This window comes from Symphalangus syndactylus, chromosome 2 (genome assembly GCF_028878055.3).
Source record: "Symphalangus syndactylus isolate Jambi chromosome 2, NHGRI_mSymSyn1-v2.1_pri, whole genome shotgun sequence".
Lineage (NCBI taxonomy): Eukaryota > Metazoa > Chordata > Mammalia > Primates > Hylobatidae > Symphalangus > Symphalangus syndactylus.
In genome coordinates this window covers 87,577,320-87,601,443 of record NC_072424.2, presented here as the reverse complement: position 1 = coordinate 87,601,443, position 24,124 = coordinate 87,577,320, and the positions used below count along the sequence as shown (strand labels likewise).

The 24,124-nt window shown below is 36.7% G+C and overlaps 1 protein-coding gene across 4 annotated transcripts in view; it reads right to left on the bottom strand.

Moving 5' to 3' along the window:
• FIG4 (FIG4 phosphoinositide 5-phosphatase) overlaps positions 1-24,124 on the bottom strand; it is a 131,181-nt gene that overhangs the window by 79,975 nt on the left and 27,082 nt on the right. For 3 of the 4 annotated variants that reach the window (XM_055261116.2, XM_063631009.1, XM_063631010.1), the window contains 4 exons: positions 14,531-14,687; positions 9,053-9,103; positions 4,370-4,518; positions 1,198-1,326 (listed from right to left, as the gene is read on the bottom strand). In XM_055261116.2, coding sequence (XP_055117091.1) covers positions 1,198-1,326; positions 4,370-4,518; positions 9,053-9,103; positions 14,531-14,687 — 486 coding nt within the window. The remainder of the gene's footprint in view (positions 1-1,197; positions 1,327-4,369; positions 4,519-9,052; positions 9,104-14,530; positions 14,688-24,124) is intronic. The other variant, XM_063631011.1, reaches the window with a different exon arrangement.

Sequence of the window (24,124 nt, the reverse complement as noted above, 5' to 3'; positions counted from 1 at the left end):
TTCTCCATAAATAAGTCAAAGAAACCCTGGGGATCTGGAGAAAGATGTGAGGCCATTAAACTGCAAATCCCAACTGAAAACGAAGGAGCAAAAGTTTCTTTTTCGGTTCTTTTGAATGTCTAAAGAGAATAAAATTAAGAAAAATACAAATCCATTACAAACACTTCTTATCTGTGGGGAGGAAAGGTACAAACGCCTTTTTCTTTAAAAGCCTAACATACGAGAAAACATGCTGAATGCAAAAATGCCCTACGTGATCTCAAAAGGTGATAGAAAAAATCGAAAAACTACTTCTAGATGGTACATGCTGCCTTCTTAAACCCCATAATTGCACTTTATTAAAAGGCTTCAATGTAGCTACAAATTAATGAGACATGAAGCTACTGAAGGAAATAAAAGTTTTTACAAAATTGAACTCATCAGCTTAACCCAAAGCTGAACCTACTTCTCTTTAATCTATTTTGCCCCCTTGCCTGGACTACTGCAATCTTTTCCTAACTCATATTCCTTGTTCTAGTTTCATTTTACTTAATCCAGCCTGAAAACGGTTGTCAACTCAAGCGTCCTAAATACTACTTTGCAAATGTCATTCTCCTGCACAAAACCTTTCAAAAGTTCTAGCACCAAACCCAAAGTCCTCAGCTTGACCACCAAGGCAATCTGGTGACTGGCCATCTGACTCCCACATACCAATCTCCTTCCCACTATATCCTACCTCCCGGGAGTTTTATGCACAAGCCATGAGAACACTCCCATGTGTTTTTCCACCTCTACACACACAGTGTTTCCCAGCCTGTGATCTCTCTCTCTCTGCTCGGCCTGCTGATCTCTCTCGCTGCTAAGGCACTGACTTTTGTTTAGGGCCCAGGCCAAGTACAACTATTCCCATGGGCCTGTCCCATCCTCTCCAACTATCAGTAATTCTCCTCCTTCTCCCAGATAAGCATGACACTTATTGCTTATATCACATTGCATTTTCTTCCTTGTTATTTATTCGTCTTTATGTGTATATAACAGGCCTGTTCAAATAGTCTGCATTCTTCTTTGTATTTCTACTACATAGTATCATGGGCAGGTTTTCCTGTTGGGGTGCACAGAGTGGTATTATAATCATATAATTCATATGTAGCTGTCTACAAATTGATACATCATAAGTTTAATAGTATGTGTCTTACCTTTTTTTTTCAAAAAGGATACTTGACTGCCCACAGAACCCATGAATAATATACAAAAGCCAGTCACGATGCACAGTATTTTTAATTATATCCAGAAGTTCACCATTCCATACATATTTCATATAAGGCTCACTACAGATCCCAAATACCCCTGAAAAATAAAAGTCTGTATCAGTCCATAAATACATAAAATATTTTGTATCAATTAAATAAAAGGTTGATATCAGAAAGATACGGAAATTGGCTGACATTCAACTCATTTTTAAGTTAACTTCTGTTTTTAACTTCAAAGTAACATGCTTGGTTAATAGCATTGCCATTTTCAGTGGATATCATTCCTTTCATGTCCAGAACATTGTGTTGATTCTGTAAAAAGTCAAAGAAATCTCTTTTCTGACTTGTGAGAGTTCTTGAGAGAAAAGAAAATGACAAGGAAATTGAGGACATGTTACAAATATATAAATAAAGTCAAGAGGCGGCAGGAAGTAGCGGTTGAGCACATGGCTATGAGGTCAAAGTTCCTGGATCCAAATCCTGGCTCTGCCTCTCACCTGCAGGGCCAGGCACAATCAAGAGTGTTACTTACAGAGCACGGCACCTCTGCTTCCTCACCTGTACCACGTGGTTGTTGTAAGGATGAAATGAATTAATAATGCACATAAGGGGCCTAGAATAAGCCTAGTGTATTATAAATACTTCCAAAAGGTGGCAGTTATTATTATGTCAGGCCTTTTCTCTATGAATAAATTAATTTCATCAAACATAATTTTAGCATATCCAGATAAATGTATTAAACAGCAATGAGTTTTACAAAACTTACATGAAGTGAAAAATTAAAAGTATGTTTATAAGATAATAGCTTAAAAGACTGTAACGGTTCTGAATAGCAGTTAATAAAGACCATTTTTTTCCTCAAAATATGATCTGTTAAGAGAATTTGTTTATACACTATACCACACTTAGGTGTGATTCATAAAAACTAAACTTTCTCTGCCCTTTCAATGCATTACACGAGAGAATTAATAATAAAGACATCTACAGGAGTCCTGTTTTGTCACTCTGTGACTTTAGGCAAGTTACTTAATGTCTTTGAATTTCAACTTTCTAAACTAGAAAATGATGTTAATACTACTCACCTCAAAGATATTGTTCAGATTAAATAGTATATGCAAAGTACCTGACATGCAGTAAAGATTATTTTAAACATTTATTGTTTTCCTTTTCAACCTACTCCCATACCTTCTACCCTTACTCCCTGTTTCTTATCAGTTTACCCCTGTGCGATAAGAGAATAATCTCACCTTCAACAAAGACATATGCATGCTAATCACCAGAAACTGTGAATATGAACTGTTACATTACATGGCAAGAAGAAATTAAAGCTGCAGATGAAGTTAAGGTTCCTAATCAGGACCTTGAGATAGGAAAATTATTCTGCATTATCTAAGTGGGTCCAGTATAATCACAGGGTCCTTGTAAGTCAAAGAGGAAAACAGGGGTGTGAGTGTCAGGTAATGTAATGTAGCCTTAAAGATGGAAGGGAGCCATGAGCCAGGGGATGAATGCAGCCCCCAGAAGACGGAAAGGGCAAGAAAACTGATTCTCCCCTGGAGCCTCTGGAAAGGAATGCAATCCTGCTGACATGCTAATTTTAGCTCACTGAGACCCACTGTGGACTTCTGCCTTCTGTAAGATGATACATTTATGTTACTTTAGCAACTAAGCTAGGTAATCTGTCACAGCAACAAGAAGAAACCAATACACCCTGTTATTCATATCTATCAAGTAGAATTGCTCCAGAGATGACAAAAAATTTAGTAGCATTGGAGGCTTAATTCAGATCCCAGAACAGATATTCAAATTCAGATTTTGGATGGCATGTGGGGCAAATTTAGTGATACTTTCAGCTTTTGTATTACAAATTGTGATATTCAGAAGTGTTGCAAGCAAATATTCAAACACTAGTTGTCTTGCCCTCTATCTGTCTCTAGTGGTATGGGTTACCACCAGAGTGTGTGAACCAGGGCAAATGTATGTGATCTAATGATCTGGGAGTAGGGAGGGTGCCCTGGGTTTGACCTTAGCTCAAGTGATAATCAATCAAGTAAACTAACAAGAGTCAAGGGGAATGCCGGGGATAAATTCAGTTTAAGTAACAGCCTAACCTTTTTAGAGTTGATCACAACCTTTGGCAAACCATTAACAGAACACAGCCTCTTTCTGAGAGTGCTTCAAGGGCAGATCTTCTGGGACTACTTTAGATTGGATTCTACCTCTGCACCTCTGCACCCAGATGTTCATCACTATCATTTAAGTTGCGCAGAGCAAGGAGCCCAAAGACACTATTGACTTACTTTCCACAGTCAGCTGAACACAGCTAAAGTGTCTTAACTATTGAAATGCTTCCCTTACAACATTCATATTAGCAATGCCTCTAGCTTTACAGTGCTAGACCAACCCAAAAATCTGGTGATAAAGTATTATGTGACTGGTTTCCTCCAGGATCTCAGGGGCACCCTAGATGAGGCACTGAGTGGTCCCACAGTGGTCCTACAGCAGTCCTGCAGAGGCAGGACCTACGCAGGACTGATGGGTCAAGCTGGGACCAATCAAGGTAATAACGACCTCTGACCTGCTGCACTGATTCCCCGACATGGCCGTATGATCTTCATTTCCAGGCCTCTGTTTCCTACTTAGTCTTTAATTCTATAAAACTAGCATTATACCTACTAAGCAGAGTTTTTATGAGGATTAGAGATATTACATGTAAATGTCTAGCACATAATAGGCAACTCACGGTAACTCTTTTTCAAAACTCAGACCATAACAAACTGGTCTCTGTGAAGGAAAATAAGTAGTGTGTACTATCTCATATTAAAAAAAATTATCCATGTAAACTTCACCTCTGCACACAATGTAAAAGTCTAGGCTTCAATGTATTCAATAAAAAGTACGTGAATAATTGCTAGAAAATGTCAGCATACAATTTTGTGGCTGGCCTACAAATGAAATCACATGGTGATTAATATCTCTATAAAAATGAATTGATCGACTTCACATATCCAAAACAACCCCATGTAAGGACAAACAGTAAAGTGGGATGGACAAATATGAGGGAAATGTGAGTGAATTTAATAAGATATCACTTCATGGATACCACATTAATATACATTAGATATATCAAGACCACCTACCGCTTCCACCTTGTGTAATTAATCCTTCATCTTCAAAGATGTCAAAGCTCTCTTGGCGATTCTGGGTCGTTTCTGACTTTAACATCTCCAGGGGCATTCGCAAGACAGTGAGATTATATTGAAGTGAGTGGGACAAATCATAGCTGTAACTGAGAACAGAATTGAAACTTAGTAAGAATTACAAAAGCAAAGCATATTTCATGGTCTTGGCTCCCATATAGAATTAAAATCTGTGAACTAAATTACTTAGCACCTGTTACTTTATTTGGAAGCAATGCTATTCAAATAAGCACTATAAAACACAGCAAAATATAAATGTAATTGGAAATAAAAACCTCACTGCATGACTAGGCATCTGCATGACTGGAAATATACAATACAATGTCAGTAACCTACATTATTTGATTTGTACGATGTGCATTTTTTGCTTCATGCTGAAATCAATCTAAGTTCATGGTCTTGTGCAAACAGGGTCACACCTTCTATGAATCTGCATGGGGTTTTATAGATCTATAATATCCACTGCAATACTGCATAATTCTGTACCCTAGTTTACCCAGGAGCAAAAATAATTCTATTAATTATTAATGGTGGTATCATAACTGACTTCATAAAACAGAAATAATCAAATAATATAGGCCATTACAGTGAAACATGTTTTAGAAGAGTAAAAGGCATTTCAAAAATATAACCGTCTCTGTGCAAATTACATTTCATTACAATTTTGATCTCACATAATACTTTTTAAATAAGCATCTCTAGCTCTCTCTCTATATATATAGCTAGAGATATTTTACAAGTATCTATATATAAATATATTTATACTCTATATTTATAGAGTATTTATATATGCATACTCTATATAAATATACATACATAAATATGCATATATACATAGAGTGTATATATATACTATACTTATATATGTATAGTGTGTGTATATATATATTTCTTAAGTGTTGACGGGGCTTTCCAGTTTTTACTGGAAATTCTAAAGGAGCCTAGCTATATATTTTTAGCACAGAATTTCAGAAGGTATTTTGAATATTTTATACAAATTTGTTTTTAAAGTATTTTAGTCATATTTTAAAATGGTTACAATTGTGTCTGGAGAGTCACATACATTATTTTAATTATTATTTATTTATATAATTTGATTGAAATTGATTTGTTTCATCTGTGAAATTCAATTGTATCACATTTGCTTGATGGATCCATTCATTTTACCAGCATCTAATCTTGAAGGGATAAAAGCTATATTAAGAAGTTGGTTCTAGATCCCTGAGGAATCGCCACACTGACTTCCACAATGGTTGAACTAGTTTACAGTCCCACCAACAGTGTAAAAGTGTTCCTATTTCTCCACATCCTCTCCAGCACCTGTTGTTTCCTGATTTTTTAATGATGGCCATTCTAACTGGTGTGAGATGGTATCTCACTGTGGTTTTGATTTGCATTTCTCTGATGGCCAGTGATGAGGAGCATTTCTTCATGTGTTTTTTGGCTGCATAAATGTCTTCTTTTGAGAAGTGTCTGTTCATGTCCTCTGCCCACTTTTTGATGGGGTTGTTTGTTTTTTTCTTGTAAATTTGTTTGAGTTCATTGTAGATTCTGGATATTAGCCCTTTGTCAGATGAGTAGGTTGCAAAAATTTTCTCCCATTGTGTAGGTTGCCTGTTCACTCTGATGATAGTTTCTTTTGCTGTGCAGAAGCTCTTTAGTTTAATGAGATCCCATTTGTCCATTTTGGCTTTTGTTGCCATTGCTTTTGGTGTTTTAGACATGAAGTCCTTGCCCACGCCTATGTCCTGAATGGTATTGCCTAGGTTTTCTTGTAGGGTTTTAATGGTTTTAGGTCTAACATATAAGTCTTTAATCCATCTTGAATTAATTTTTGTATAAGGTGTAAGGAAGGGATCCAGTTGCAGCTTTCTACATATGGCTAGCCAGTTTTCCCAGCACCATTTATTAAATAGGGAATCCTTTCCCCATTGCTTGTTTTTGTCAGGTTTGTCAAAGATCAGATAGTTGTAGCTATGCGGCATCATTTCTGAGGGCTCTGTTCTGTTCCATTGATCTATGTCTCTGTTGTGGTACCAGTACCATGCTGTTTTGGTTACTGTAGCCTTGTGGTATAGTTTAAAGTCAGGTAGCGTGATGCCTCCAGCTTTGTTCTTTTGGCTTAGGATTGACTTGGCGATGCGGGCTCTTTTTTGGTTCCATATGAACTTTAAAGTAGTTTTTTCCAATTCTGTGAAGAAAGTCATTGGTAGCTTGATGGGGATGGCATTGAATCTATAAATTACCTTGGGCAGTATGGCCATTTTCACGATATTGATTCTTCCAACCCATGAGCATGGAATGTTCTTCCATTTGTTTGTATCCTCTTTTATTTCATTGAGCAGTGGTTTGTAGTTCTCCTTGAAGAGGTCCTTCACATCCCTTGTAAGTTGGATTCCTAGGTATTTTATACCATTTGACCCAGCCATCCCATTACTGGGTATATACCCAAAGGACTATAAATCATGCTGCTATAAAGACACATGCACACGTATGTTTATTGCGGCACTATTCACAATAGCAAAGAGTTGGAACCAACCCAAATGTCCAACAACGATAGACTGGATTAAGAAAATGTGGCACATATACACCATGGAATACTATGCAGCCATAAAAAATGATGAGTTTGTGTCCTTTGTAGGGACATGGATGAAACTGGAAAACATCATTCTCAGTAAACTATCGCAAGGACAAAAAACCAAACACCGCATGTTCTCACTCATAGGTGGGAATTGAACAATGAGAACTCATGGACACAGGAAGGGAAACATCACGCTCCGGGGACTGTTGTGGGGTGGGGGGAGGGGGGAGGGACAGCATTAGGAGATACACCTAATGCTAAATGACGAGTTAATGGGTGCAGGAAATCAACATGGCACATGGATACATATGTAACAAACCTGCACATTGTGCACATGTACCCTAAAACCCTAAAGTATAATAAAAAAATTAAAAAAAAATAAAAAAAAAAAGAAGTTGGTTTCTGATTTTTAACAATCAATTCTTTCCATTTAAAACAATTCCCTTTTTCTAGAGATTCTTAAGAATATATTATAACCTTTTTAAAAGCCTATTTATGAGGCACAAAAACTTTAACCTACATGTATTTACTTATAGAATGACTTGATCACAACTCAGTATAAAAATACAGACAAAACTGAGAAATATGAAGAAGAAGTCCATTTCTAACAATAGCACTGAGCTTCAATAATAATTCACAAACACTACAAAGTTAGGCATAAAGGCTGAAAACTAGAAGATGGCAAAAAATACAATTAAAATACACATTCAATAAACGTTTGAGGAAGTAAAAACTATTTCTTTAGGAGCCCTTCACTCCGTTTCTGTTAAAATAATCAACTTCCTTCAGGTTTGCATCAATAAAGACATAATTCACCCCATGCAGTAGACATGTTTTTCTTTGTTTCATAAAGAAATGATTAACTATATTAATTTAAAATAATTTTTTAATGCAAAGCACCCTGTCAGTAGTATATAACACCAACAGCTACAAATACTCTAGGTCCTCCTTTAGTCCTTATGACTCAAGTCCTTACTGTGTTCTGTTTTTATTTTGGATATTATAGCTGATAGAATTTTCCATCTATCACAATAATTATATCTATCAGGCCCACATACTGGTCACATCAATGGTAGTAAAATACTTATCATGATGCTGTAATAATTTACTTGCCTGTTCTTGAATTATCAACATTTGGGATGTCCCTGGATTATCTGGCTTGCTTGTTTGGGCTATTATAAATAGAGAAGCTATAAATGTCTCTTTACCAACAGAGAGTTGTATTTTTGCTCCTGGTTATTTTCTTAGGACATATATTCATATATGTTCAATGCTATATTCCTTCTCAGGAAACTGTTAATTTACAATGCCACCAGCAGTACATCAGTATTGCAACAGTTCTTCCTATTTTTAATTTATTTTTACCCAATGTTGCCAGATTATTTACTAAAAGTTGAACCATGAAATTGTTACAACTCCGTATTAGAGCCTGAATGTAAATTTCATTTTTGTAATTTAAGATTACAAAATGAGAATATTTCTTTAAAATACATTAAGTCCTACCTAAAACAAAGATGATTTTTATAATGAGAATAAATATCCTGTAATTTATCCATTTGGATTTTCAAATATAAGATTTTTAAAAGGAAGAAATCGCTGTATTTTAATTCTTTTAGATAAAACAAGTTGACTAAAAAGAAACAGAAGTACTACTATGTTCTCATTCTGTTTTTTTTTTTTTGAGAAGGAGTCTCGCTCTTTCACCCAGGCTGGAGTGCAGTGGCGCAATCTCGGCTCACTGCAGGCTCCACCCCCCGGGGTTCACACCATTCTCCTGCCTCAGCCTCCCGCGTAGCTGGGACTACAGGCGCCCGCCACCACACCTGGCTAATTTTTTTTGTATTTTTAATAGAGACGGGGTTTCACCGTGTTAGCCAGGATGGTCTCGATCTCCTGACCTCGTGATCCGCCCGCCTCGGCCTCCCAAAGTGCTGGGATTACAGGCGTGAGCCACCACGCCCGGCCTCATTCTGTTTTTACCCACTGGAAAATAATATAAAAGTTTATGTGATTGATAGGAGCAAAACTAACCTCACACTTACCTAAAGTAAAAATTGCTAGATAGGTCCACATTTTGAAATATTCGTAGATACCTAAAAAAAAAACAAAGTATATTTCATTTGTCCAATACTATTATTTCTCACAGTTTAACATGTACTCATATGTACATTTATGTTTGTAAATATGCTCATTAAAGCTGAGGAATTCAAACCATATCTAGAATAGGGATTACATCCAAAGCAATTCTAGGTCTGTTGATCATTCCTTTGGAGACCTTTAACTTTATAGTTTGGCTGTTCCTTATCACTGATTACGCCAGTGAGAGACAAAATCATGCATCTACATGTGGGGGACACAGCAGACTTTGGGCAAGACAGAAGTAAATGCTGTTTTTGCTTTTACAACATGCTTTGCAAATGCTTTGAGGATGGAGAGAGGAGAGCAACAACAACAAGCACAACGTGGGTCACCACAATTTTAAGTTGGTAAGTTTTTACACCAAAAAAGGTATAGAATAAAATGTTCACATTTCTGTCACTCAGGATTAATAAATGTTCACATTTTAAAGTATCTATGTCAACCTTTTTAAGATAAATAACAAACAATTTAAAAAGTTAACATTCCCTTTAGACTTCCCCAGTCCTGTTCTCTCGCTCCAAATGCAACCATTTTCCTGTCACTGATATGAATCCTTCCAGTCCATGCATCTCTTTACTTTTATCACATTAGAGCCCTCTTTAAATAATACATAGCATTATATTGTATATTTAAAATATGTATGCAAATAACTACAAACTTTGTATACTGTCCTACTTTTTTCACCCATTTTTTGAAATCTAGTTACGTTGAAAGTTATATTCATTTGTTCACTTTGTAATCAATGTTTGGTCTTCATTATATACAGTCATCCCTCGGTATCAGTAGGGGATTGCTTTCAGGTTCTCCCTCAGATAACAAAATCTGCAGATGCTCGAGTTCCTGATATAAAATGGCATAGTATTTGCACATAATGCACAATACACATCTTCCTGTATATTCTCAATTACCTCTAGATTACTTATAATACCTAATACAATGTAAATGCTGTGTAATTCTATAGTTGTTATACTCTATTGTTTAGGGAATAATGACAAGAAAAACGTCTGTAGATGTTCAGTACAGACACAATTTTTTTCAAGTATTTTCAATCTGTGGTTGGTTGAATTCACAGAGGTGGAACCCATGGATAAGGAAAGCCAACTACACATGACACACTTTATTTATCCACTGTCTGCTGATAGACCATTAGGTTCTTCCTAGTGCTGCCAAGAGCATCCCATGCATGTTTTCCCATACACTTGTGTAAGAGTTTCTCTAGGGCAGATACATGGAAACAAGAACCACTGTGCACTGTAGATAATGTGCATTTTCAATTATGCTGGAATTGCCAAAGTGTTCTTCTAAGTGGTTAAAATATCACTCCAACTCATAGTGTATAACCCATAGTATACAACTCATTTCCCACATCTCTGCTATAATTTGATGACAGCAGATATTCTGATTATTCCCAAACTGACTAATGAGAATAAAATGGTACCTTTTTAATTTGCATTTCCCAAATTACTAGGTAAGGTTCAGAATCTCTACTGTGAGCTGCCTGTTCCTTTTAACCATTCTTCAGTTAAGTTGCTTATTTTTTTCTCACTGATTTGTAGAAATTCTTTCCACATTCTAAATAATAATCATTGTTAAATGTTACAAATATCTACTTTCAGACTGCTGCTTGTTTCCTACAATTTGTCTCGATTATAAATACATTTTGAGTATTTACAGTATCAAATATAGCATTGCTTGCCTTATGGTTTACGCATTTTGTATTTTGTTTGTAAAATCCTTTTCCATACCAGGATTATAAAAATATTTACCTTTATTTTCTTAAAATTATCTTTGTACTTCTGGAATTGCTTCCTGAATATTATCAGAGAATGGAATCAAATTTCATTTTTGTCCAACTGGAAAACCAACACTATTTATCCCATCTTTTCCCCCAATGACTTGTAATGCTTACTCTATCATATTCCAGTTTGCCACATAAAATGGATCTTTTTCTAGGCTTTCTCAACACTGTTCATTGACCCCCATCAATTCCTCCACCAATACTTAGCAGTCTTATTTACTATAGCTTACTACCTGATTATCTTAATTATTATAGGTCTTACCATCTTGTCGACTTTATCCCTTCTTGTTTTTCTTGTTTAAATTGTCTGGACCATGCTTAGACATTTGCTTTTCCATATGACTTTTAAAATCATGTCAAGTTCCATTTTCAAAACATCCTCTTGGAATCTGGATCAATGTTACATTAAATTTATAAATTGGCCAGGCCCTGTGGCTCATGTCTGTAATCCCAGCACTTTGGGAGGCCGAGGTGGGAGGATTGTTTGAGCCCAGGAGTTCAAAAGCTGCCTGGTCAACATAGAAAGACCCTATTTCTGCCAAAAGTACAAAAATTAGTCAGGCGTGGTGGCATGTGTCCATAGTTCCAGCTACTGGGGAAGCTGAGGTGGGAGGACCACTTGAGCCCAGGGGTTCAAAGCTGCAATGAGCCAAGATTGCACCACTGCACTCCACCCTGGGTAACAGAGTGAGACCTTGTATCAAGAAAAAAAAATTATAAATTAATTTTGGAGAAAACTAACATCTTTAAGATATCAAGCCTCATCCACGAAAAGGGGACATCTCTCCAATTATTTAGAGATTTAAAAAATCTTTCAGTAATGTTTTAAGTTTTTTCCATAACGTTTTGTATAGCTTTTGTTATATTTATTGGCAGGTACCTTATACATTTTCTAGTTCATTACTGCCACTGTGTGGAAATATTACTGGTTCTTATACATCTTACATGTTGATCTTTTCTTTTTTCTTCTTTTAATCTTTTTTTTTTTTTTTTTTTTTTTTGAGGCAGGGTCTCACTCTGTCACCCAGGCTGGAGTACAGTGGCACAAACATGGCTCATTGCAGCCTCAACCTCCTGGGCTCAATCCTCCCACCTCAGCCTCCCAAAATGCTGGGATTACAGGCATGAGCCACCATGCCCAGCCATCTTTTCTTAGTCACCTTACTGAACTCTTTCATCAGTTCCGAGAATTTGTAGATATTCTCAAATTTTCCAAGTACAAAATGATGCTGTTTGCATAATGACAGTAATTTTTCTTTTCAAGCTTTATGCCTTATTTTTCTAGTCTTGTGGCACTGCCTAGGGCCTTTCAGTATGAGGCTGAATGTTAGTAGTGACGGCAGATACCTCTGTATTGTTCCTTACCTTGATTAAAAGTAATGCTTTTAAAGTTTCACTTCTAAGAACAATTTTGGATATAGGTTTTTAATAGGTATCATTTATCAGATTAAGAAAGTCTGCTTATGTTCCTAGTTTGCTAAAACCTTTTATCACAAATGGGTATTGAATTTTGTCAAATATGTTTTCTGCAAACATTAAGAAGATAATTTTTCCAGCAATATTTTAATGTGGTGAACTGTTCTAGTACATTTTCTAACATTGATAACAATCATGCATTACAGAGATAAACATTATGTATGAAATGCTTAATAGTACTGTATTTTATTTCCAAATATTTTACCAAATATTTTTGCTTAGATACACTATTGGATTATATAGTTTTATAAGTGTTAAAAGCTTTTCCTGTTTAGTAATATTACTTCAGTTTACCTATAAAAAACTATTAATATAATTGTATCTTATTCTGAATAAGTCCATTTACTACATTATTACTCATAATTTTACTCTTTAAAGATATCCAAATCACTATATACAATAACATAATTTGTATTAGTATTCTTGGCTAAAGTATCATAAAGATGAGACTTATAAACAATATTAACTTCTTAAACTTTTCCTACCCCTGGATTCGCATGCTCTGGTCAATCTGATTCACTTTTAGTCAATACACTATATAGGCCTTCCTATCAGCTGTATCGGATATAACTTTTTTCAGTTAGTGCAGAACAAAGGTCTACTCTGTCTGATAAACTGTACTTATCCTCAACTGAAACAAATTATTTTCTAATAACCCCCTTCCAAATCACCATCAAAAGCAACATCACAAGGGCCCAGAAAACCACTGTCTAAGATGGTCTCAAGCAACAGGGCTGTATCACCTTTAAATTTTGGTTCATGTATTGGAACACTATAAAAGCACAGGATATAATTAAAATCTAAACTGTTACCTATCCTAAAAACTTATAAATATTTATTTGTTCCATTTTAATCTTCATAATATTAAATCAATTCAACCTTTACAATTTTATCAATTTGTTAATAGCTTTTCCCATGTTCCCAAGGTTCCAATAATTCCTCCAAAACTTTTGAACATTTCAGATATACAGAAAAAATTGCAGGGAAAAAAAAATACAATTAACACCAGTATGCCCTTCTTCGGAATTCACTTTTAGCGCTCTCTCCTTAAATACATAAACAAACATTATCTCTCTTTAAATACACAAGTACATTTTATTTTTCTAAACCACTTGACAGTAAGTAGCAGACATCATGACACTTCACTTCTAAATATTTTAGCATGTATCTATTATAAACAAGGACAATCTCCTCAGTAACCACAAACCATTATTATACTCCAAATTTAAATACTGATTCAAGATCACTAGCATGTAGTCCACATACAAACTGTCCAAATAAAGCCTTTTAGATCTTTGTGTGAGGATGTGTGTACAAGTACACACACTTTTAACCCAGGATCCAACCAAAATCTGCATTTAGTTGTCACATCTGTTTAAAAATCTGGAACAGTCCTGTGTTTTTTGTCTTTGATGACTTTAACATTCTTTTAAGAATCGAGGCCAGTTATCTTGCAGAAAGTCTAGCGGTATGTATTTATCTGATTATTTCCCCATGCTTAGATTCAAGTTAAATATTTTTAGCAATATTTAACTTTATTTTTAGCTTTAAATATTTAACTTTAAATATTGCTAAAAATATTTAACTATTAAGGTAAACTGTGTCCTTCCCACTGAGAGTCAATGTCAGTTTCGTCTCATTATTGGTGATGCGTAGTTTGATTATTTGGATAAGAATGTCTGCCATTTTTTTCATCATAAAAATACTTATTCCTCTTTGTAAATAACAAAGAGATCCATGGAGTTTAAAATGTTGGGACTATGTGATTATTCTATTCCTCAATAACAACCTCTCACCTAATAGTGTTAGTAGCCATTGTTGATTCTTGCCAATTGCTATAATGGAGGTTTTTAACAGCTCTTAACAAAAGTTGTAAAATTTTGAGCCAACATTTGATCTTTTTACATAACATTTGTAATATCTAAACTGTATTTTATTTTCTACCTGATCTATGACATTGAAAAAAAGTACTTGAGCCTGGGAGGCCAAGGCTACAGCAAGCTATGACCATGCCATTATACTCCAGCCTTCCAGCCTGGGCAACAGGGCAAGACCTTGTCTCCAAAAAAAAAAAAAAAAAAAAAAAGGTAGTTACCACCATACGTACCTAGCTTCATCTGGATGAGTAACCCGTACAGAATCATTGGGTATATAGATCATATTTGTATCTTCGACCTTATAGATTGCATGACCTCCAATATCCGCCATCTTCCTCCTTTTAGTTATTAACACAATATAATAGCCTTCTAAGAACCTGACAAAACCTATGCAACAAAAAAGAAAGAGAAACATGCTTTATAAACTTAGTAATGGCTTTTAGATGCCTATTTAAAAGGCCAAAGACCTTTGATACATTTCTCACTTTATTATTTCTATGATTTATAGCCATACAAATTTTCAGGTGTCTTAGAATTATTCTCTAAGAATATCTATACTGACATTTATCTCACTTAAAAATATTACTCTAAACAGAGCCAAATCATGAGTGATCTCCCATTCACATTTGCTATGAAGAGAATAAAATACCTAGGAATACAACTTACAAGTCACGTGAAAGACCTCTTCAAGGAGAACTACAAACCACTCCTCAAGGAAGTAAAAGAGGACATAAACAAATGAAAAAACATTCTATGCTCATGGATAAGAAGAATCAATATTGTGAAAATGGCCATACTACCCAAAGTATTTATAGATTCAATGCTATTCTCATCAAGCTACCATTGACTTTCTCTGAAGAATTAGAAAAAACTACTTTAAATTTCATATGGAACCAAAAAAAGAGCCTGCATAGCCAAGACACCAAGACAATCCTAAGCAAAAAGAACAAAGCTGGAGGCATCACACTACCTGACTTCAAACCATACTACAAGGCTACAGTAACCAAAACAGCATGGTACTGGTACCAAAACAGATATACAGACCAATGGAACAGAACAGAGGCCTAAGAAATAACACCACACATCTACAACCATCTGATCTTTGACAAACCTGACAAAAACAAGCAATGGGGAAAGGATTCCCTATTTAATAAATGGTGCTGGGAAAACTGGCTAGCTATATGCAGAAAACTGAAACTGGACCCCTTCCTTACACCTTATACAAAAATTAACTCAAGATGGATTAAACACTTAAATGTAAAACCTAAAACCATAAAATCCCTAGAAGAAAACATAGGCAATGCTATTCAAGACACAGGCATGGACAAAGACTTCATGTCTAAAACACCAAAAGCAATGGCAATAAAAGCCAAAATTGACAAATGGGATCTAATTAAACTAAAGAGCTTCTGCACAGTAAAAGAAACTATCATCAGAGTGAACAGGTAACCTACAGAATGGAAGAAGATTGTTGCAATCTATCCATCTCACAAGGGCTAATATCCAGAATCTACAAGGAACTTAAACAAATTTACAAGAAAAAAAAACCCCATCAAAAAGTGGGCAAAGGATATGAACTGACACTTCTCAAAAGAAGACATTTATGTGACCACCAAATATATGAAAAAAAGCTCATCATCACTTGTCATTAAAGAAATGCAAATCAAAACCACAATGAGATACCATCTCACACCAGTTAGAATGGCGATCATTTAAAAGTCAGAAAACAACAGATACTGGAGAGGATGTGGAGAAACAGGAAAAATTTTACACTGTTGGTGGAAATTAGTTCAACCATTGTGGAAGACAGTGTGGTGATTCCTCAAGAATCTAGAACCAGAAATACCATTTGACCCAGCAATCCTATTACTGGGTATATATACCCAAAGGATTAGAAATCATGCTACTATAAAGACACATGCACACGTATGTTTACTGCAGCACCATTTACAATAGCAAAAACTTGGAACCAACCTAAATGCTCATCAATGATAGACTGGATAAAGGAAAACGTGGCACATATACACCATGGAATACTATGCAGCCATAAAAAAGGATGAGTTCATGTCCTTTGCAGGGACATGGATGAAGCAGGAAACCATCATTCTCAGCAAACTAACACAGGAACAGAAAACCAAATACCCCATGTTCTCACTCATAGGTGGGAATTGAACAATGAGAACACATGGACACAGGGAGGACCTGTTGGGGGTTGGGGGGCTAGGGGAGGGATAGCATTAAGAGAAATACCTAAGTGGGAACTGAACAATGAGAACACATAGACATAGGGAGGGGAACATCACACACCAGGGCCTGTCGAGGGGTGGGGGCAAGGGGAGGAAGAACATTAGGACAAATACCTAATGCATGTGGGGCTCAAAACCTAGATGGTGGGTTGATAGGTACAGCAAACCACCACAGCACGTGTGTATACCTATGTAACAAACCTGCACATTCTGCACATGTATCCCAGAACTTAAAGTAAAAAAAAAAAAATTACTCTAAACAATTTAATTCATTCATTCCTTTTAGTCTCACTGCAAATAGGACTCAGGTGCCTTAAGCACAAATAGATATAAGATTAAGAGGAGTTGTTGTTCCATGGGTATAGAGCTTTAGTTTTGCACAGATGAAAAAATTCTCAAGATCTGTTGCACAAGATGCATATAGTTAACACTGCTGTACTGTGCACTTAAAAATGATTGTGATGGCAAATTTTGTTTTTTACCAAAATTAAATACACACACACACACACACAGGATTATAAAAATGAAGAGGAAATTACAGTAAAGGAAATAATGTTTAAAAACATAGTAAGATGAGTCCAAGAGTAAAAGTTGTACATAAGAATGCATCTTAAGATCCTATGTACTATTCCCCACATTTGGCTCTCCATTTTCTAACAGATAATGCAAAGAGGAACACACATCCAATTATATCATGCACAGTTGCTGAAAGATAAAAACTAAATCACTACTTGGAGAAGCTACGGTAGTTCCAAGAACTGGGAGACAATTTCAGAGTGAGTCCTCATAAAAAGATATGTGCTGTAGAGAACAACCTCAGGAGAATTCTCCAGCAATGTCAAGGACACATTTTTCAATGCTGTGTCATATGCCAAGGCACAATTCAATAAATGTCATTCTTTACAAACTAAAAGAATGCAGGCAAGGTACACAGCTGAACGGAGGTCTAATTTCATCTGAAGATAAAAATCTAAGTATCTCTGGTAACATTTCCCCAAATGTGTTCTCCATGAAATACTAGTTAATGGAATCCCAGGGGGGAGAGGAGTGGCAGTGAGCAAACAATACTGGACTAAGAAACTTAAAACAAAAATCCTGAGAACCTTATAGAACTGTGCTAAAGTACACTGTGAATCTTGATGGGAGATAAAAACCAAGTGCCTTTCCAGATTCGTTTGTTCATGGAACCTCCTCCCGCCCCCTGCCTTAAAACAACAACAACAACAACAAAAACCAATGGATACACGTTCTGAGGAACATATTTTGGGAAATTTGCCCAAAAGAACAAACTTCTTTGGACTCTTGATAATTAATGTCAAAAAAAAATTGAGCCAGCTTAAACTAAAAAAGGAATTTATATTAAGGATCCTGAAGTGATCCATTCCACACATGGGAAACAGTGTGACTGGGCCTCAGAAAAAGCCTAGTCAAGATATGTCTCTGAACATCTACTCCATTCTTCTCTCTCTCCATAGACCAGGCTCCTCCACTTCTCTGGATCATGTGGTAGGAAACACAACTGCTGACAGCTCTGGGCTTTCCAACCAAAACCTTCACTGGGAAGAAAAGGACATTTTTATCAAGTTCAATTTCAGAATTCCTGGGGAAGAACTTGGACTGACCCAACTTGGGTCAGGTGCCCAGCCCAGGACCAATCAACTATGGCCAAAGAATAGAATCATGCAGCATTGGAAGCCATTTTATATGATAACTAGGTGGCCTAGATGGGGCCGGGGGACATGGTGCCAGTTCCCTGGAAAGTGAATAGGTTGGGCAAACAAAACAATATATCAAGTAAATTACATATCCTTCATGGAATCTTCCACAAATATCATTTCTGATAGTTCAGTTTTTAAATGAATATTGGAGAGTTATAAATAGAGTTATATTTTATGTCAGATCATTAGAATATAGAGGTTCTATATTGGTGACTCAAGAAAGAGCCATATACATTAATGTTCAGCAGCATTATATTCTCAGCAACACACTAGTTGCCATACGATCTTGGTCAACAACTTTCAGGTTCCCTGAACTTTGCTTTGGGAGTTAAAACTAACTTTCTTGGTGGTGGGGAAGAGGGGACACTTTTGAAATGGCAATGCAAGGAGCTCAGCAGACTCTTTCCTAGGAAAACAACCATAACTAGTAAAAATAATAAAAACAAAAGAAAACATTAAAAGTTTCTGGAAACTGCCGTAAGGGCATAAAGAAAGTGGAGAAACATTTATCCAAGAAAATCTATTAAATCTTGATAAGAACAGCAAGTCTGTGGCATTTGGATCATGGCCTGCTCCCCTTCCACACTGCCTCCCAGTTCAGCGTGACAGGATATCTACTCTGGGCAGGTGCAGCCAAGAAGACAGGGCTCCTTCCTCTCTCTCCAGCTCCCAGTCTAGGACCACAATTGCTGCTCAGGAGGAGTAGGCCACCAGCTTTTCTCATCTCCACCAACTCTGTGTTGTAAAAGCTCTATTCCAGGCAAGCATGGCTAAGGTCCGGGCTCCTTCCTTCAACCAAGCACCGACTCACAGGGTAGAGGCTCAGGCATGTCAGGCGAAGAATACAAGGTCCCATCCCTGCCCAGCTCACTCGCTCATAGGGCAAGCTAGATACAGTCATATACAGCTGTCTTCTTATCAGAAGCAATGAAAGCCAGAATGAAGAGGGATGCCATAAAGAACTAAAAAAAAAAAAAAAATATATATATATATATATATATAAAGAAGAATCTTATATCTAGCTATCTTTCAAAACTAACTTTCTTACACATACATTCTCTCTCTCTGTCTCTCTCTCTCTCTCTGTATGTGTGTGTCTCTCTCTCTCAAGAGTGTTATGGTCTATAAAGTCTAAGCTAGGATCCTGGTGCTCTGTCTGCATTTTTGCTCTAGAATTGGCAAATACCTATGATCTATGTCTTGTTATTCTCAGCTGATGAAAAAAGAATGACTAATTGAATACATTAACATGAATAAGCTGAAATCTATAATGGAAAGATGCCTCAAGAATCTTATCAGCCATGCTACTGCGAAAAAAAATGGTATTAAAATAATGAAAATTATTTGTATTTTAGAAATCCACAAAACACAAAGTGTTTTTTAAAAAGGTTAGAGACTAGCTAAGAATGACCTCACTAAAGTTGAAGGACACAGGAATGGGAAGGAAGGAAAAAAAAAGCTGATGACAACCTCACTAAAAGCAACTTAGGAAGTACTCTTCCTTTCAGAAATATAAAACTTACAAAAGTAAGCATTTCAGAAGCAGCACACACACACACAAAAACTTAAAAATGGAATGTAATTGGGATTAAATAATAAATATTTACAAGACAAATTAGTTTTCCTTTTATTCTTGCTGTATATTTATTTTTTAGATAAAAATTCTTAGTAATAATTTCTCTCAACCTGCATTCCAATTGAATTTTAATTTTATGTTTTTAGCTCCAGGCTATTTATATCATTCTATACTTCCCTTCATAATTTGTATAAGGGAAAGTAAATACACTGCACAAAAGAGACACTCTTCTTCCAGCACAAATAGCTTCAGTATATTATAAATGAGATTATTTTCCACTTCCTTTTTACTACCAATTGGAAATGTCTCTCAACAATTAAAGGCTTCAGTTTGGCATAGACATCCACCAAGAATCAGCCTATTCAACCCTCTAACATGATGAACACCAGAACAAGTTTCTTCATCTTCATTCTATGTACTTCTGACCCCAGACCAATTTCACTGAGTACTTTCCAGAAGATAAGATGACGGTCGTCATGCAAAAGTGATTTCTCTCTCCAAAATAAAAAAGGCTGTGTCACTCGAGAGGGAAGCCAAGCAAAGTATATTAAAAAGGACAATATGAGAGAACAGAGTAGTATGCAATTCTGGTGGCTGGAGAGGACCCTCATCAGCCCACTAACAGGGAATAATGTAATATCCTGTATGGGGGGTCACCATGCCAGCCAGCTATTATCTTGAAAGCCTCCAGTGAGAACAGCACTCCAGCAGAGAAGGACGAAAACCCCCCACAAGGTACCCAGTGCCTTTGTACAACAGAGCTCTCTGGAACCAAAGTGACATCTTTACTATCAAATCATACTGCCCCCTAACTAGTCTGAGACTCACACGTTGTTGGTGTTTTCACTGTTATCTTGGATCTGCAGTCTATTTGTAAGGGTGTTGTTTTAATAACAGCTTAGTCCATCACAGTGTACCGTATTGACACTTCTTATTTTGCCACACCCCTTCAACATACTAGAGGCTTAGAAGAGTGTCGTCTGATAGATGACAGTGGCAGAAAAAGGACACGTACCTAAGGGCTACGTATCAAAAGGAGCTAGGATGATAACAGAACTGAGTAGTATGGACTATAGGTCATTCCATTCATGTGCCCTAGGACCACATAAAACAACTTAGTGATGGATGCTCATGATCCCATCCAGTGGTTTCCCAAACTTTATGCTGGCTGTCAAATAACAAAGGAACAGATCAGGAATTGGCCAGGCAGCTACAGGACTGGATCAATCCATTTATAGCAAGGAAAACCCTCTAGGTCAGTAATACTCAAAATATAGCCTAAGGACCAGTGCTGGTCCATGAGCTTTCAGAACTGGCCCATGAAAACACAAGTAAACAAATTGAGAGGAAGGATTTAGAAACTTTAGAACAATTTAGATTGCCCCACAACATCTGTGTGCATGATCAGTGAACCTGCCCTCACACAGAGCATAGACTAGTTTGGACAGAACTAAACTCGTGTTTTAAGTCACATGTGGTGTTGGTCTGTGATATATGTGAGGGAGGGGGAGAAAAATGGTCCTTTATTACAGATCCGAGAGAAGTATTGTTCTAGATTCTCATGACATGTATACTAAATAAACCATGACAACAATTCAAAACATTCCAATAAAAATATTTTCCACTAATTCAGCATGTTCAAAAAGTTAGTGAAGAAAATATTTTAGCCACAGAATAGAACACAACCATTCTAGTCATTTCACACATGTGTTATTTTGACAACTAGACTACACATTTTTCAAAGATAAGTATTTTGTGTTAATAATTTCAGTATCCACTACATTTCTAAGCTTGTACTAGAAAAATCATAGACTTTTATTATTCCCTGTTTACTTTCCACAGATTCTTAACTTTATTTACATGACTGAAGTAGGACACATAAGGCACATTTCCATAAAAATACTAAATGTTTACCAGTACATTATTGTCTTACTTTACTTGCAGGTTAATCTTACAGTGACTTCACCATACATGCACAGTCTCAAAGCTAAAAGGGCTCTAACTTCAACAGAAATAGCTAAGAATGTCACCTTTAAAAGAAACATGGAGACACCTTCAGCCCTCATCCAGAGTTTATTAACCAAAACTTGTGTGTAAAGTAAATGTCTGGTTACAAACTTGGTTATCAATTGATTCAAAGAAAAGTTCTAATTTCACAAGCTTGGTTATCAATAGATTAAAAATGAGGCAAGGAACATGCTAAAAGCAAACATGTCAAGAACAATAAAAGGTTACCAAAGTATAAAAAAAAAAAAAAAGTCCAGCAGTCTAGAGGCCATCTGACATAAAGTCAAACAGCCCGATACAACTCTGGAATACCCAAGGACAGCTATTTTTAAACACAGTTCAGGCTGAGCATGGTGGCTTATGCCTGTAATCCTAACACTTTGGGAGGCCAAGGCAGGAGGATTGCCTGTGCTCAGCAGTTTGAGGCCAGCCTGGAAAACACAGTGAGACCCCCACTTCTAAAAAAAAAAAAAGAAAAGAAAAAAATTAGCTGGGCGTGGTGGCATATGCCTGTAGTCCCAGCTACTCAGGAGCCTGAGGCAGGTAGATCACTTGAGCCCAGGAGGTTGAGGTTGCAGCGAGCTATGATTGGCCACTGTACTCCAGCCTAGGTGACAGAGCGAGGTCCTGTCTCAAAAAAAAAAAAAAAAACCACTCACACACACAGACACAAACACACAAAACAAAACCCACACAGTTCAATAAGTGATTTTCACTTCGTTACATTTAATCATCAAGAAAATGTCAATTTTAAATAATAAAATCTGGCCAAAAAGGCATTCAATAGTATATACACTTTAGGAAATGCCTATCAAAAAAGTTGTGGCCAGACATAGTGACTCACATCTGCAATCCCAGCACTTTGGGAGGCTGAGTCAGGCAGATGGCTTCAGGCCAGGAGCTTGAGATCAGCCTGGCCAACATGGCGAAACGCCATCTCTACAAAAAATGCAATAATCAGCCAGGCGTGGTGGCATGTGCTGGTAATCCCAGCTACTCGGGAGGCTGAGGCATGAGAATGGCTTGAACTCAGGAGGTGGAGGTTGCAGTTAGCCAAGATCGCACCACTGCACTCCAGCCTGGGTGACACAGCAAGGCTCTGTCTCAAAAAAAAAAAAAAAAAAAAGGAATAAAGTATCAACATTTAAGGGAATAAGCTTAAACTATTAAGTAACTATTATTTAAATTAGAGTCTACCATATTTTAAACACATTTATAGTATTTTTTTTCTTAAATTTAAAATACAAGCAGGACTGAAAGTGGAATTTAACATACTGGCATTTATGGCATTTAAACACATGAACTCACATGACACAGACATACACATTCCCACAAACACTCATCCATTCAACATGTAACCTCAAGGGCCTTCTCAAGACTAAGCAAAAGGCATAGAAAAGGGGCCAGGCCTGAGGAGAAGAAACGAGTCATGTTATACTACTCTTTACCTTCCCGAGCAGCCACCTAACACACAAAATGAGCCAAAAGAGATTACGTATGAAAAGCAATGAGAGTATTCTTAGGAAAGCAAACTCCAAGGATGGCAGAATATAACCAAAGTTTTCATAGACATAGAGTCGCAAAATAGAAAGTGCTAATCAGAAGACCCAAAATAAGAATCTGAAAACATATAGCAAAGTCAAGTCTATATTAATTTTGTTAATATCTGTAGAAACCACTGATATGGTTTGCATTTGTGTCTTCACACAAATCTCATGTTCCACAAGGAGAACTCATGGACACAGGAAGGGGAACATCATGCTCCGGGGACTGTTGTGGGGTGGGGGGAGGGGGGAGGGACAGCATTAGGAGATACACCTAATGCTAAATGACGAGTTAATGGGTGCAGGAAATCAACATGGCACATGGATACATATGTAACAAACCTGCACATTGTGCACATGTACCCTAAAACCCTAAAGTATAATAAAAAAAAAAAAAAAAAAAAAAATCTCATGTTCCATTGTAATCCTCCATTGTTGGAGGTGGGGCCTGGTGGGAGGTGCCTGGGTCATGGGGGTGGATGATTGGTTTACAACCACCCCTTTGGTGCTGCTCTCATGATACAGAGTTCTCATGAGATCTGGTTGCTTAAAAGTGTTGCTTAAAAGTGTGTGGCACCTCCCCCACCCTTCCTTAATTAAGCTCCAGTCATGTAAGACACACCTGCTGCCCCTTCGCCTTCTGCCATAATTGTAAGTTTCCTGGGGCCTCCTCGAAGCAGAAGCTGCTACGCTTCCTGTACAGCCTGCAGAACCATGAGCAAATTAAGCCTCT